This window comes from Hesperophylax consimilis, chromosome 7 (genome assembly GCF_061612785.1).
Source record: "Hesperophylax consimilis isolate HC1 chromosome 7, BYU_Hcon_1.0, whole genome shotgun sequence".
Taxonomy (NCBI): domain Eukaryota; kingdom Metazoa; phylum Arthropoda; class Insecta; order Trichoptera; family Limnephilidae; genus Hesperophylax; species Hesperophylax consimilis.
The window spans coordinates 27,391,617-27,404,439 of record NC_142842.1 but is presented as its reverse complement, the minus strand read 5'-3'; the positions used below and the strand labels follow the sequence as shown (position 1 = coordinate 27,404,439).

Genomic DNA, 12,823 nt, shown 5'->3' with positions numbered 1-12,823 from the left:
TGGCGAGGTGAGGCAGATGTTGAGCAGGAGTCACTTGTTGATAAATAAAACGCTTGGTTTTGGTGGTAAAGATGAACTGATTTATTTTGAATTATGGGGCTGCTTATATTTAATTAGCCTGACTCGCGCCCGACATTGGGCTAGGAGCCCAAAAGTGGTGGGGGGTTGTACCCGCGCCAACAATGAGTTTATAGCCTCCGACAAGATGTTGCATATTCATTTTGTCGGTAGTACTGGTGATAGTAGTCGCTTAAATTTGAGAGTTAGAAAAGATTTTGAGCGCTTACATGAATGACAATTACATAGTTTAAATGCATAGTAGTTATAGGAATGTGTATCTTGACAACTAGATTTTTTGTTTGTCAAGATACGACAAAAAATAAGAAATGTTTGTAAAATAAATGTGTAAAAATGATCTCAAGCGATCAAATTTGTAAAACATGTTAAGTTAGTATTTTTCCGAGGTCCCCCGTAACATAGCGCTCAGAAAGAGATAAGATTCACTATGCTACGAGGTTCCTGGATTTTTGTACACGCAAAAAAGGTAAAAAATATTGTTAAAAAATGGTTTTACATATGGGTGAAAAACAGCTTTTTTTAATATCTCCTCAGCGGTAGTATATCGAAAATAGTGTTTATTTGACTACCGCCGAGGGGATGAACAAGTAAAATACATACATTTGTAACATTTAAAAATTGATTTTTCCTAGTAATTTTTACATAGAAAAAATGCTGGACATCGATCCGCGCGGCAGATAAGCCGGCGACGCGGTATCGATGCCGTTCGTAGACAAAGTTTTCAAGCATATTATTGACCATGAGATTGGTTGATTGATTGGGTTGAGAACTTATGACTAGTTTGTATTTTCTGGTGGTTTGGCAAGTTTGGTTCCACGGCGGATTGGGACGCTGTCAGCACAGAAAATAGAACAAGTTGAAAGGAAGATTTGTAAGGTGGCAAAAACCGACGCTATTTGGTGCCGCAAGGCGCCCGAGGCAATCGGTCTAGCCGACTTTCAAGTCGGCTTTAAGATCTAACTGAGACTTGCGATTGTTGCGAACATTAACAAATATTTGCGATTAGCCTGATTCTCTGGCGGCTTAACAAGATCGGTTCCACGGCGGATTGGGACACTGTTAACACAGAGAATAGGCAAAATCTAAAGGAAGACCTGAATGGTGACAAACCGACGCTAACTGGAGCCGTAAGGCGCTAGGTGCAATCGGTCACTGCCGACATTCAGATCGGCCCAAATTATAATCTTACTGCATTAATTTCAGAAATCCCCCCTACCCCTCCCACGTACGGCAAAATACTCATAATATCGATAAAATGACCGGTCACGCTAAGAGAGCCTTTTTGGACGCCACAATAAAGGAGCGCAGGAACAAATGCTCTAAGAACCTGCCGATGGAATTCCCGGAGGGAGCTACCGGATATAGGATCAATATACTGACAAACAGGCCAGAATTTACATTTGCAACGTCGAGGGCCACTAGCGCTGGATCACGTTCACCGTCAAGGCCCGGCACCAGCGCCGCCTCAGGATCACCGTTGAAGTCCGGCACCAGCGCCGGATCTCAAGCATCAAGACCAACGTCACCAATGGAGGTACAATGGACCAGGGCTACGGCCTCCAAGCGCCCTCATTCGCCTCCAAAGCCCGTATTTCGGCTGGTGCACCCGAACAAGTATGAAACGCTACACGAGGTAAGCGAGCCGAGCCTTGAGACAGCGCCGCCAGCCCAAAAGAGACGCCCGACGCCACCAGGACCAGTGGCGTCCTCTAGCCGTGAGCAAACAACAACGAGCACACTCAGAAAGAGTACTCGAGTACCCCCAATCATCATGACAATTGGATCCATGACACATGGACAAATTACCAACGAAGTTCAGAAGCATATAGGAAATGCAAACTTCAACTTCCGCTACAACAAAGGTGGCAAAATTAGCGTTGTGGTGAGCTCCGTAGAAGCCCACAAACAGCTGTCAACAGCTCTACGAGGCGAGGAAAGGCCTTTTCACACCTTTACCACCGAAGCTGACAAAGTCAAGAAGACCGTCATCAGGGGACTTCCGGATATGACATCAGACGAAATTATGGAAGATCTGGAGGCCCAAGGCTTCCCTGCAAGGACAGTCGTCAGAATGACCACCCCGGGATTGGAATACCCGCTATACCTGGCCCACTTTGGCCAGGAAACAAATATGGGCCATCTGAGAGCCGCAGTGGTCTACCTGTGCCATTGCAGGATCTCAATGCGTAAATACCGGAGCAACCACCTCCAATACGGCACACAGTGCCACAGGTGCCAAAATTTCGGACATGGGTCCAGAAATTGCGCCCACGTAGCCCGCTGCGTAAAATGTGAAGGAGCTCACGCCACACCGGAGTGCCCCAAAACGAATAGAGAAGAGCCGGCCGTCTGCTGCAATTGCGGTGGAGCACATCCCGCTAACTACAGTGAATGCCCCAACAGGGTGGCATATGTAGCTGCTCTCCAACGCAGACAGGAGTACACCAACGCCCAGAGGCGCAAAGAGGCAGAGCCTCGTGTACAGATCCCCTCGGCCCGAGTAGACGGCCGGTCCTGGGCCGACGTAGCGGGCCGAAACAACCACCAGCAACAGGCTCCTGAACCTCAAGAACCACGAAGGGCCCCACCGCCCACACCGGAACAACGCCAAGCGCCTCACACACAACGCCAAGCGCCAAACACCGGAAACTCCTCTGATGACGAGGACATAATGTCATTACTCCGCAACCTCATCAGAGTACGTGGAAGACTGGCTTCTTGCTCATCCAAAGAGGAAAAGCTGATCATTCTCATGGAACTTCTCACCGACACCATCAATGGATAAAGAGGGCCCAGTGGTAAAAATCCTAATGTGGAATGCTTGGAGCATCCGAGCCAAGATAGAGGAATTAACTGAGCTCACAAGCAGCTTACAGACTGACATTGTTCTACTTTGCGAAACGTACCTCAAAGAAGATGATCGATTCAGAGTGCCAGGATTCGACGTACACAGAAATGACAGATCCTCTACAACATCGACTCAGAAAGGAGGCGGAACTGCTATACTCACTCGCCAGGGTCTCCGGATAACGAGGATACCAACGCCAGTACTAGAGAATATGGAAGCCACTGTAATCAGGATGGAGATAAATAACCAGATGCACACTATTGTATCGGCGTACTGCCCTTCAAGCAAAAAAAACATCACGAGAGGCGATCTTAACAAATTACTGGCACTAGGTACGAGAGTACTCATAGCAGGTGATCTAAACTCCAAACATAGGTACTGGAATAATTTCAGAGCCAATAAGAACGGCAACATCCTATATAATCACATGGAAAATCACGAATATAGATTACTCGCACCGGACAGGCCGACACGTTACGATAAAAGAAGCAAATATCCTTCAACTCTCGACATTGCACTGGCAAAAAATATTACAAATATTTCTCCCCTGATTACACAGGATAAACTAACTTCCGACCACCTACCTGTGAGCTTTTCGATAGGCGGAATCCACGTGAGAATAACAAGGACTCAACTTGATTACAAAAACGCCGATTGGAATGGGTTCAAGAAATTTATTAATGAAAAAATTTATCTAACATCCGAGACACTATCAACTACGGAGGGCATAGAAAAAGCCGTGTCAATCCTCACAAAATGTATCCAAGAAGCTCGAGATAAATTCATCAAGAATAAGAAAATTAAACCCTTCCAAGTAGAGCTCACACCTCACATAAAATTCCTGATCACAGAAAAAAATAGACTACGCAGGATTTACCACAGTACCCGAGAGGCATGCTTCAAAGTAGCAGTAAACTCTCTCGGAAGGGAAATAAAGGAAGAAATTGCAACGTTGAAAAATACTCTGTGGTCAAAGAAAGTCGAATCTCTCAGTACTCAGGACAACTCAATATGGCGAATGTCCAAGGCCCTGCGACATCAAGATAACAGTATACCGCCCCTGAAGTGGCCAAACTCACCGATCCTGGCACTCTCAGATGAGGAAAAAGCAAATTTATTGGCAGACGGATTCGAAAAAGCATTCTCGACAACAGACGGGATGGAAGACCCGGAAACAAACATCCTGGTGGCAGAAACGGTAGAAGAACTAAACCAAAAAACGCAAACCGATACGGAGGATATAAAACTTTGCACCCCGAGAGAAGTGGCCCTTATCATAAAGTGCCTCAAACCAAATAAGGCCCCAGGCGAAGATCAAATAAATAATATCCTGCTAAAACACCTACCGCAGAGAGCAATAATTTATATTGTAAAAATATTCAATGCCTGCCTTCTACTCGGCCACTTCCCGACATCATGGAAAAATGCGTCAGTCCTACCGTTTCACAAGCCAAACAAAGATCGATCGAATCCGTCAAATTATCGACCTATCAGCTTATTACCAACTCTGAGCAAAGTCCTTGAGCAAATCATCCTAAACAGGTACCTACCTCACCACGAGCAAAATAAGACCCTTCCTGACGAACAATTCGGTTTTCGAAAAAAGCATTCTACAATCCACCAACTTACGCGAGTCGCAGAACAAATTATTAGAGGATTTAATAATAAACGCTTCACCGTAATGGCGCTATTAGACCTCGAAAAAGCCTTTGACACGGTGTGGATAGAAGGCCTCATTTACAAAATGTACATTACCAACACGCCAACTTACATCATAAGAATTGCGCAATCGTACTTGGAAAACCGAACCTTCACGGTCAAAGTGGGCGATGCTACATCAACAAGACGAAAAATACCTAAAGGAGTCCCGCAGGGAAGTTTACTCGGACCGCACTTTTTCAATCTGTATACCCATGATATACCTTCGCTAAATGAGAAATGCAACAAGGCAATATATGCGGACGATGTAGCAGTCTACGCTACCTCGAGAAAGTCTGAAATGGCAGTGAAATACGTACAGCGAGGCCTCGACACGCTCACCGAATACTACAAAAAATGGCGGCTGAAGCTAAACGAGACTAAAACTGAAGCGATAACATTCACGCGAAAATGCAAAAATAAATTCCCGCAAGCCAAAATTCTCATGGGCGGAAAGCAACTAGATTGGAAATCCGATGTCAAGTACCTGGGACTCACAATGGACTCAAAACTAAACTGGAAAACTCACATCGCCATAGCAACGGCGAAAACTCAGAAAGCAATAGGATCGATAAGCCCAATATTCAACAGAAAGAGCTCGCTAGCTAAAAGGAAGAAAATACATCTGTACCTCAGCCTAATACGCCCAGCGCTAACATACGCCTTACCGGTTTGGAGTAACATTGCATACTCTACTTTCAACAAACTTCAAGTTACACAAAACAAATGCATCAAAATAGCCTACAACACACCACGATACACAAACCTCAAAAGAATACACGAACGAGAAGATATACCTACATTACAGGAGCACGCATACCAACTCACATCACGATTCTATAACACTCTGAACCCGGATAATCCGTTAATTAAAGCGCTGGGTAATTATAACTCGCCAGCGGATCTCGCATTCAACTACAAACATAGGATGCCCAAATACCTAATCATGAAGTTCCATGAGAATGATGACAGCGCCAGTGAAGAATTAGAAGAAGAAGACGATAATTACTAGCGCAAAGTATCCTTTTTAATATAACAAAATGTTTTTATTCCACACGTTTTTTCCACCAAATGCTTTTTTCTCACTGCAGATAGATGTACAGACCACCGAAGTGAAAAGGACGCAGCCAAATTATGAAAAAATGAAATATTTACATTCAGTAATTCACAAAGGTAAAACAGCGTAAAAAGTTCAGAACTTATTGTTTTTCTTTTTCTTGTCATTTGTATGAGGTTTTTTATCCAGTTAAGAATTTTTCCTCATAAAACTCATTAATGTAATATAAAATCAGTCAAGTAAATACAACCATCAGATGGTAATAGTAATAAGGCCAAATGAGCCGCAGTACTAGTCAGCTAGAAACATGAAGGGTATTGTTATAAGCCCTAGCTAGTTAGAGGATTACGAAAGAATCCATAAAATCAAAAAAAAAAAAAAAAAGCCTGGGCCGAAAATTGGACAAAATGGCCAGTGGCGGGGAGTGGTGATTTTGCCAGTGGCGTGGGGTAGGCACATTTTATAAAAGTAAAACAATTTTTTATGAAATTAAATAATATGGTGAACTACGTCCGTTACACTCCCCCCGTTTAGCTATGCTGAACTAAAAAATAGGACGTTTGTTGGTACGGCGCAGTCCGCGGCGGCCAGTCCCTCTAGGATGGTGCTGGGCTGGTGGTACTGTTGAGGCTGCATCGGTAGGTGGGGCCGGCAAGATTACAGCGAGCTTCACAGCGGGGCGGACGTAAATTCCGGTGCTCGTCTGGATCCTGGCGGTCCTCACTTGGCCGTCTGCAGCAGGGGTGGCATCAAGGACTCGACCGCGTGGCCAGCTGTTGCGGGGCATAGCGGGGTCCATGATGATCACGAGGTCATCCTTCTTGATGGGGATGACTGGCTGTTGCCATTTTTGGCGAGCAGCCAGGGTGGGGAGATATTCGCGGAGCCACCGTCTCCAGAACATATCAGCGAGTTGTTGGCTGATACGCCACTGGCGACGGAGGCATACCTCCTCATCCTGCCTGTCGTATAGTGACAGATGAGGTCGGTTTCCGGCTCTTCCCAGTAAAAAGTGGTTGGGGGTGAGGGGCTCTTCGTCCCTGGGATCCACCGAGACGTGTGTGAGGGGGCGGTTGTTTACAGTCCACTCGGCCTCGGCAAACGCTGTCCTCAAGGTCTCTTCGCGTGGAGCTCGTTCCAGCAAGATGGCCTTCAGGGCGGTTTTTACAGAACGCACCAGGCGCTCCCAAGCTCCCCCCATATGAGGAGACATTGGAGGGATGAAGTTCCATTCGATCCCCTTTGTTGACAAATGATCCCTCATCCGGGTATCATTTTTGAGTGATTCGATGGCATCCTTCAGCTCGTTGTCGGCACCATGGAAGTTCGTACCATTGTCTGAGAACAGAGCTTTTGGTTGGCCTCGGCGCGCCGTCATGCGTTGTAAAGCCATGATGGCGGAGTCCTTGGTCAGTGAAGTTGTCAGCTCAAGGTGAATGGCACGAGTAGATAGGCATGTGAAGATTGCACCATATCTTTTCTCCCGATGTCTGCATACGGTGACTTCCATCGGCCCAAAGTAATCTAGTCCACAGTTTGTGAATGGAGGAACATGGTGGGCTAGCCTTGATGGCGGCAAGGGCCCCATCAGTGGGGGGGCTGGCTTGCTCCTGCGCATCTTGCAGGTGGGGCAGTTGTGGGCGATCATCCGAATATTTGTTCGCAGTCGCAGCACAAGGTAGCTGCCTCGCACCTCAGCCATTGTTCTCTCCGTACTTGGGTGATTGGCTTCCTGGTGATGATGTCTCACCAGAAGTCTTGTATAGGCGTGATCACCATCTAATATGATCGGTGTCAGCACTGCTTGAGGCACTTTACTGAGGGCTTGTAATCTGGAATTCATCCTCAGTAGGCCATCAGGTCCAAGGAAGGGGCTCAAGGCTTTGAGCCGGCTGTCACTTGGTAGTGGATCTCCTTTCTGGAGCGCATTTATGTCATGATAAAATGTCTCTTCTTGACATATTCTTGCCCATCGGGCCTCTGCTTCTTTGATTTCCTCGCTTCTTAAATATTTATCAGGTTGTTCGTGATGTTTTCCACGACATCTTTTAATAAAACGGTGTATCCAGCAGGTAGTTCGAATAAGTCGACGCCATGAAGAGAATCTGTTGATTTCGGGCAGTGTCTCTGCCACAGTTGTTGTGATGCCAACGTATTGAGGCCTCACTTCTAGGGTGCCATCATCAGGCTGAGGCAGTTTGCACCGTTCGCGCGGCCATTCTGCCTCGTCTGAGGTCAGGAAGGCTGGTCCACTGAACCATCGTCCAGAGTGCAAGAGGTCGGGAGTGTTGACGTCTCGGGTGCCGATGTCTGCCGGGTTCAGTTTGGTAGGGACCCATCTCCAATCTGCAATGCGGGTAAGCTCGTCGATCTCGCCGAGTCTGTTGGCCACAAAGGCGGAGTATGTGCGTGGATCTGTGCGCAGCCAGCACAACACTGTTGTCGAGTCTGTCCAGAACACTGTTCGCGCAATGTTGCTGCGACATTCTTTCTTCAGGGTTGCTGCCAGTCTGGCCGCCATGAGCGCTGATTGTAGCTCAAGGCGGGGTATTGATAGAGGTTTCAGAGGAGCCACTTTGCACTTGCTGGCCAAAAAGGTGGCTGTGGTGTTCTCATCAATCTCCTCGGTATGGTAGGCGACCGCACAGCATGCCTGCTCTGAGGCATCACAGAAGAGGTGGAGGGTGACGAAGCTCTCTTTGTTTTGTAAGCAGCGCCGAGGTATGGCAACTTTGCAGTCTTGCAGAAGTCCCAGCCAGTCCATCCACCTTTCGTTGTGTTCAGGTGTGATGATGTCGTCCCATCCGATGTTGGATCGCCAGACAGCTTGTAGTAGTATCTTCGATCGGACTGTGAGGCAAGCGACGAAGCCCACAGGGTCGAAGATTTTCATAACAATGCTGAGCAGCTGGCGTTTGGTAGGCCTGCTGATCAGTTCAGGATCGGCAGCATCGCGAAATGCATATAAGAATCGATCTGTGACAGGATCCCACAGAAGTCCGAGGATTCTCTCGGTATCTGCTTCTCCGCTGTTTATGGTGATGGCTGACCTGGCTCGGTCTATAAGCGGGATAGTAGCCATCACTGAAGTGTCGTTAGAGGCCCAGTTTGTTAGGTGGAATCCTCCAGTTGACAGCACTTTGGCAACAGTAGTGATGAGTGCTGTCGCTTCAGTTTTGGTATCGACCGCATCCAAATAGTCATCCATATAAAACTTTGTTTGGATGGCGGCTGCGGCAGCAGGGAATAGTGCAGAATTCTCCTGGGCCACTTTGTTTCGCACGTACTGGGCGCTGCTTGGTGAACAGGTAGCGCCAAACATCATTGATGACATCATGTAAGTACGTGGTTCTTGTTGAGGTGTTGGTCTCCATAAAAACAATTGTGACTGTTGATCTTCACTTTTGATTTTCACTTGTAAAAACATCTCCTTGATGTCGGCGGCGAGAACTATTTTTCCCTCTCGAAACCGGAGTATATTTCCTAACAATGAAGTCAGCAGGTCAGGCCCAGTCAGCAACTGATCATTGAGGGAGGTCCCTCGGCAGCGGCTGGCAGCATCAAACACCACACGGATCTTGTTTGGTTTGTTTTGGTTCACTACGGCAAAATGCGGTAGGTACCATTTGCGGGCAGAGGGTTTTTCTACCTCTCGATCCGTAAGTTCACGTGCGTGGCCTTGTGTTATAAGTCCGTTGATTTTAGCTGCATAGGCGGTTGCCAAGTCCTTTTCCTTCGATAATTTTCTCTCCAGAGACCACAATCGTTTTAATGCACATTGCCGATTGTCAGGCAGTGTGATATTATTCTCCTTCCAGAGAAGGCCGGTTTCCCATCGGCCAGATGTCAGTTGATGGGTTGTATCTTCCATCAGCTGATTTGCACGCACTATGTGCGCAGTTACACGAGAGGCGGACGTGATCCCCAATGAGTCAATCGCAAAATTGTGTTTGATGAGATCACTCATGAGGTCGTCTTTGTGGCTCTCCTCGCGCAGGGCCAGTGTTGTAGCCTCAGCTTCGTGTTCAGGGGCCCCTCCGCCATGGGTGATCCACCCCAACGCCGTCCGTGACAATATTCGCGTAGAGTCACGAACGTCGCGCACTTCCCTCGAGACAATAAGGTGTACATTGTCTTGCCCGATGAGAAGTGTGGGGGTGATGTAGCGGCCGTGGATCCTCTGTTCAGGAAGGCTGAGCTGCTGGACGGTGTTGGCCTTGATGACGTACTCATCAGAGATTCCGGCGCCGCGTAGAGTGATTGGCACGCGGCGGGACGTTAAGTCTGTTGAGCACATATTTTTTGCTCCGTGTAGTCGTAGCTCACGGGTAGGTCCGGTTGTGCCGATTTTCTGTGCTGTGGTGGCATCAATAAGGGTGACAGTTGAGCCCTCGTCCAGAAGCGCAAAGGTTTTAATCTGTCGCTTGGGGCCCGACAATATGACCCCCACCACTTTTAACACGGCACTTTCGGTGTGGCGTCACATATTGTGAACGTTTGCCACTGTATTGTTATTTTAACGATAGTTCGGGTTGTGAAGAAGTCGGTGGTGGGGGTATCTGCACTCCCCCACTCCGCACCAGTCACTAACTTTGCAGAATTTGGTAAAATGTTTGCCATTGAGGCATACTCGGCACAATCCGGCACTTTTAACTGTCACAAAACGGGTTTTTATGTCTTTCGCGGCGAAAGTACGACATTCGCTAAGTTGGTGGCCATTTTCACCGCACTGAACACACCCGGCGCGGTTGTCGAACTCGCGAACTTCATCGTAACTGTTTTGCACTTTTTCCCCGCTTCGATTATTTTCTCGATTATTACCAGACAAAATTTGGGGCATTCGATTATTACCAGACAAATTTTGGGGCTTTCGATTATTTTTCGCGAAATGTTGTTTTTCACTAGAATTGTTGTTGTAAACATTGTTTTCCCGCGATAAAAACCGTTCTGACGCGGCAGACGTGTTTAAACTGTTGTCACAAGTGTCACTTTTGTTCGAATTGTTTTTTCGCGAAAACTTTTTGACGCGGCAGACATATTTAGGAAACTTTCACAGGTATCACGTTTTTTAGCACCGTTTTTGCGCGAAAACTGTTCCGTTGTGGCGAGCGTATGTTCACGGCGTGGGCGGGACCTCGCGGGGTCAACCAAACCGGACTTTGGGATGGCGTTCGCGACGGTTTTCAGGAAGGCGGCAAACTGGCAGATGGTAGCGGAGGCCTCGTAGTGCCGCACTTCCATCAGCCACGCCAACCGCAAGGTGGGCGGCATCTTCCCCGCGATGTCACTGAGCAGCGCTGGATTCGTCAGGTAGCCATCATTGTTGAGGGAGCGGAGTGATGCCACCAGGTTCTGAACTGTGCCAGAGAAGTCTGCGATGTCCTCCAGAGAGGCCTCAATTGTGAGGTGGGGCAGCTTCTTCACTTTGTCCAGCATCAGAGCAGCGAGTGAAGTAGTCCCTCCAAATCTCTGCTCCAGGACTGCCAGGATCTCCGGAACCTGGGCAGGGTCCATCAGAAGGGGGCCGACGGCTTCTCGGGCTTTCCCCTTGAGGGCCCGCTGTAGGCGGATCAAGTTTTCGCTGGAGGTCATCCGACATGTGGAGGTAGACTGGTTAAACTGTGCCCTCCAGGTGGGCCACTCCAGTGGATCTCCAGAGAATGGAGGCAGGTCCTTGGCCATAGATTGTCTGGCAATAAGGGCCGCCATTCGTGGATCGTCCTCGATTGTGGGACGGGGGCTGTCCTGAGCCCTTGAAGCTCTGATGGCTTCTGTCAGGGCGGAGGCCAGCTGAGCCATGGGACTGCCATCATGCTGAACCCAGGCTCTGGTATGTTGGGCCGTCTCATCCGCCGTAGGTTGGGGCGGGAATCTCGGCATGGAGCTGGTACTGGCTGTGGGCGGGCCATCTGGCCGTGCCGGCACGCCATACTCCTGTTCGCGCAGTGGTACGGGCGGCACATGTCCAGATGGTCCAGATGGTCCAGAGGGTCCAGGTGGTCCAGGCTGTGTCCATGGCACGTCCCACTGCTCCAGCAGTCCGGCAGGTGATCCTGGCGTCGGCGCTGGGTACCCCGGGTGGGGCAGAGGTACGGGCAGCACAGGGCCATGAGGTCCAGGCTGCACCAGTACTGGGCATCCCTGAATGGTCCAGGGTGCTGGTTGCGCAGGGCCTGCTGGCTCTTGCTGCGCTCGTGATGCGTACCTCTGGTCCACCAGAGGTACAGGTCCAGCTGGCACTTCAGGTACGGCTTGCCTCTGTTCTATCAGAGGGGCGGGCGGTACGGGGCCAGAGGGTCCAGGCTGCATCACGTTTGGCCACCCTGCATTGGGCCAGGGTGACGAGGGCGGGGGACCGGCTGGCCTTGGCTGCGCCGCTGCTGAGTACCTCTGGTCCACCAGAGGCACCGGGCTCGGTTGGCCGGGCTGCACCCATCCAGGGCTGTACCCTTGGAAGCGCCAGGGTCCTCCTTGGGCAGGATACCCTTCCAGGAGTACGGGTCCAGATCGGGCAGGCACTGTTGCTGCTGGTTCCTCGTACCTCTGGTCCACCAGAGGCACCGGGCTCGATTGGCCGGGCTGCGTCCATGATGGTGGTGACCTCTCCAGGAGCTTCGAAGGTCCAGGAGGGGCAGGGGCTGCTGCTGTTGGAGCTGATTGAAGAGCTGCTTTAAGTCTCTCAATGTGCTCGGTTTGACTGCGAAGCTGTTGTCGCAATGACTCCATCGCATCCTCTTGAGATGTGGAGGGCGGTGAGTCATGATGTGCAGGTGGTGCCATGTCAGGAGTAGTGCTGGGCGTGGGCATGGGGGTTACGTCAGGCGTGACGTGAACCGCAGCCGTGGCCTGAGACCCAGCATCCAGGGCATCTGCAGATGGTGTTGAGGATCCATCGTCTTGGATCCGGCTCGACCGTAAAGTTGGAGACATCCTGGTTGAAGGCGTGTGAGAATCCGGCTCGGAGGACCACTTGTACTGGACGGGAGTCCGCACAAGACTGTAGATTTAGGCGCCGGGTCCAAACCGTGTCTTCAACCGATGAGATGCTCCTTTACGGCCGATGATGATGATTGTAGTTGATATTGTGATGAAATCTGCCTCCCGCACCCAGGTTTGGTGAATGGTGGGCACTGGGTGTGCTT

The 12,823-nt window shown here is 49.4% G+C and overlaps 1 protein-coding gene across 1 annotated transcript; it reads right to left on the bottom strand.

Annotated features, from left to right (window-relative positions):
- Positions 1 to 6,225: 6,225 nt before the first annotated feature.
- On the bottom strand, positions 6,226 to 12,611 carry LOC149422583 (uncharacterized). Its single transcript, XM_089633594.1, has 2 exons — positions 10,802 to 12,611; positions 6,226 to 9,965 (listed from the first exon to the last, which is right to left on the bottom strand). Exons 1-2 carry the CDS (start codon positions 12,609 to 12,611, stop codon positions 6,226 to 6,228), a joined length of 5,550 nt encoding a protein of 1,849 aa, XP_089489720.1.
- Positions 12,612 to 12,823: the final 212 nt, after the last annotated feature.